The sequence below is a fragment of the Solanum tuberosum genome, unplaced genomic scaffold, assembly GCF_000226075.1.
Source record: "Solanum tuberosum cultivar DM 1-3 516 R44 unplaced genomic scaffold, SolTub_3.0 scf00323, whole genome shotgun sequence".
Lineage (NCBI taxonomy): Eukaryota > Viridiplantae > Streptophyta > Magnoliopsida > Solanales > Solanaceae > Solanum > Solanum tuberosum.
This window is the reverse complement of record NW_006239244.1, coordinates 184,964-187,316: the sequence shown is the minus strand read 5'-3', so window position 1 is coordinate 187,316 and position 2,353 is coordinate 184,964. Positions and strand designations below refer to the sequence as shown.

Below are 2,353 nucleotides of genomic sequence, written 5' to 3'. Positions count from 1 at the left end.
GTTGATTGAGCAGAAGATCTATTACATGGAGAGTCAGAGATCTGAAACTTCCTTTTCAATCGAGGTCGTCGCACAAGGCTCGCTACTTGTAGTGTAATTTGTGAGCTATTACACTGAAACAAACTTTAATAGTGGTTAGGTTTCTTAGTAAAAAAGAAAAAATAAATAAATAAATCATGATATGAATATTTTGATGAAAAGGAAGTTTCTTGGAATATAATGGCTCAAAAAAAAATAGACTATGTCAAGACCACACTCTTTTTAGCAAATAGGAAAGTCAATCAAAATTTATCAAGGAGAGGATGAGTTTTAGAGAGATTTCTGAAGATACAAGCACCGAAAATGGTGATTCCAATTTTTCTAATACAGATGCACTCATCTTCGGAAGTGCTGATATTTCAGGTGGGGATACAAGTATGATCTCAGGTCCCAATACGGCTTCATCTTCATCTTCATCTTACTGGAGTGTAGATCACCACCACCAGCAGATCTCGACTGCTGCTGGCGGTTGTGATGATGATAATGAGTTGATTGTATCATCTGCATCTTCCAGGATATTAAATGATGATTTCAGGGCATTTACTTCAGTTGCTGGTTCTGAACTTGGTTTGCGTTTGAATACTGGTGATGCTGAAGGAGTGAATAACGAAACTAGTAATATGCTTGTACAAATATCAATAGCTTGTTTCGAGGCAATCCAACAGAACAACCTAAATCTGGCTGATACACTTGTCACTGACTTAAGAAAGTTTGCAGATTCACAAATTGGAGATATGAAGAAAGTGGCGACTGATTTTGCACAAGCGTTGGATCAAATGATTATTCACGGAACGAATATTCCACAATCCATTCATCAAAATCCTAAATTAAGAAGTTTAAAGTTAATGTTTTTAAGAAAGGTATATGTTCCTGTATTTACCGGAAAGGAAATTAAAAGAGTAGGAGGTAGTACTTTTGATGTGGCGTTGGTTGATGTTAATAGCGGAGAAATCGTTGACTCTGCACCAGAAGCCTCCGTGACAGTGGAGATTGTTGTTCTGAGGGGAGATTTTGGTGGTGATGGAAGAGATAATTGGACTTCTGAAGAGTTCGATAGCAATATTGTGCGCCATAGGGAAGATGTGAATAAGCCTCTTTTTTCAGGAACAGTACACATTAGACTGAATAGAGGCATAGGTTTAATAGATAAAATCAATTTTTCTCACTATACAAACTATATGAAGACTAATGTGTTCTGTCTAGGTGCAAGAGTTATTGAATGTTTCGATGGTACGCGACTAAAAGAAGCAAAGACAGAACCCTTCACTGTCAAGGATGCGCGCGTAGCTGCTATGTAAGTTGATCTACTTTTTATTTGTTTTCTCAATGCAGTTTTAGGCTAGACGAAGCATTAGTATTGTAATCATGAGGCGTTTCTTAGATGTGGCCAGTATATGCATATAGAATAATCATCTTCAACTTCTGAACCCCTCTGTTAGCCCCATAGGATGCTTTGATTTTGATAAACGACACTTAACAATTATATGATCAGTTGCAGGCAAAGAGACCAAAGGAATCAAAAAGGAAAAAATGCAATCCTGCAGCACTTGAGCATCACAAAGAAAAGGGAAAGAAATGAATTACAACACCTGAGCAACACAAAGAAGAAAATGCGCCATTCAAGGAGCACAGATAATTCAGCAGAATCAAGTGAAGATAGCCACAATCCTAGTATCTGACTGAAGATATCGATTTACTCATGCACATAGTTAATATGGACATGAATCAGCAAATCGTCTCAATCAAGAAATCCCTCAATATCCTTGATTGAGAGAACCACCTTACAAGAGCAAACAACCAATCTATATAAACATCCCTTAGCTTTAGTTGTGAAGTACACACTTCACTTGAACTTGTATTGTTTTGTTCTTTTTGACTTTCATAAAACTCTGAATTCTCTCGAGTATACAATTGAAAAAGAAAGGTCAGAGTGTAGGTTATACTGGTAGATATTGTGTCAAAATAGAAGATTGGATTTTTTACCGTGTTTGTTAAGTATAAGTTTTCGACGAATGAGATTCCACTAGCTCCGCCGCTGCCTGAATTAGTTTGTGTTGTTAATGTACACGTACTTAATCTAACGCCATCAATGTGGAGCGAGACAATTAGACTATATCTATATATTTTTTAATTTAAAAGTGATCGAAGTTTCACTCCTACGACACTTCTAGGTGATATGAACTCTCTTTATTTATTTTTTTGTTAATAGAAAATTTATCAATTCAAACAATGGATTGAGCCAAGTGAGCCAAACAAGTTTTCCTAGAACATGCCTTTTGTAGTTTATTATCTTTTACAATTTAATATATAGGGT

At 36.1% G+C, this 2,353-nt stretch overlaps 1 protein-coding gene across 2 annotated transcripts; it reads left to right on the top strand.

Annotated features, from left to right (window-relative positions):
- Positions 1–247: 247 nt before the first annotated feature.
- LOC107063218 (uncharacterized) lies at positions 248–2,083 on the top strand. 2 transcript variants are annotated; one of them, XM_015314802.1, is made up of 2 exons: positions 248–1,333; positions 1,538–2,083. In XM_015314802.1, exons 1-2 carry the CDS (start codon positions 303–305, stop codon positions 1,716–1,718), a joined length of 1,212 nt encoding a protein of 403 aa, XP_015170288.1. In that variant the 5' UTR covers positions 248–302; the 3' UTR covers positions 1,719–2,083. The 2 variants fall into 2 exon arrangements, with proteins under 2 accessions (XP_015170288.1, XP_015170287.1); XM_015314801.1 differs by having other exon boundaries at positions 1,532–2,083.
- The last annotated feature ends 270 nt before the right edge of the window (positions 2,084–2,353 follow it).

Excerpts from the sequence above, each read along its gene's own strand:
- LOC107063218 (XM_015314801.1), top strand. The coding sequence starts at position 303 with ATGAGTTTTAGAGAGATTTCTGAAGATACAAGCACCGAAAATGGTGAT. Across the intron at positions 1,334-1,531 it reads GATGCGCGCGTAGCTGCTAT|TTGCAGGCAAAGAGACCAAA; the intron begins GTAAGTTGATCT and ends TTATATGATCAG.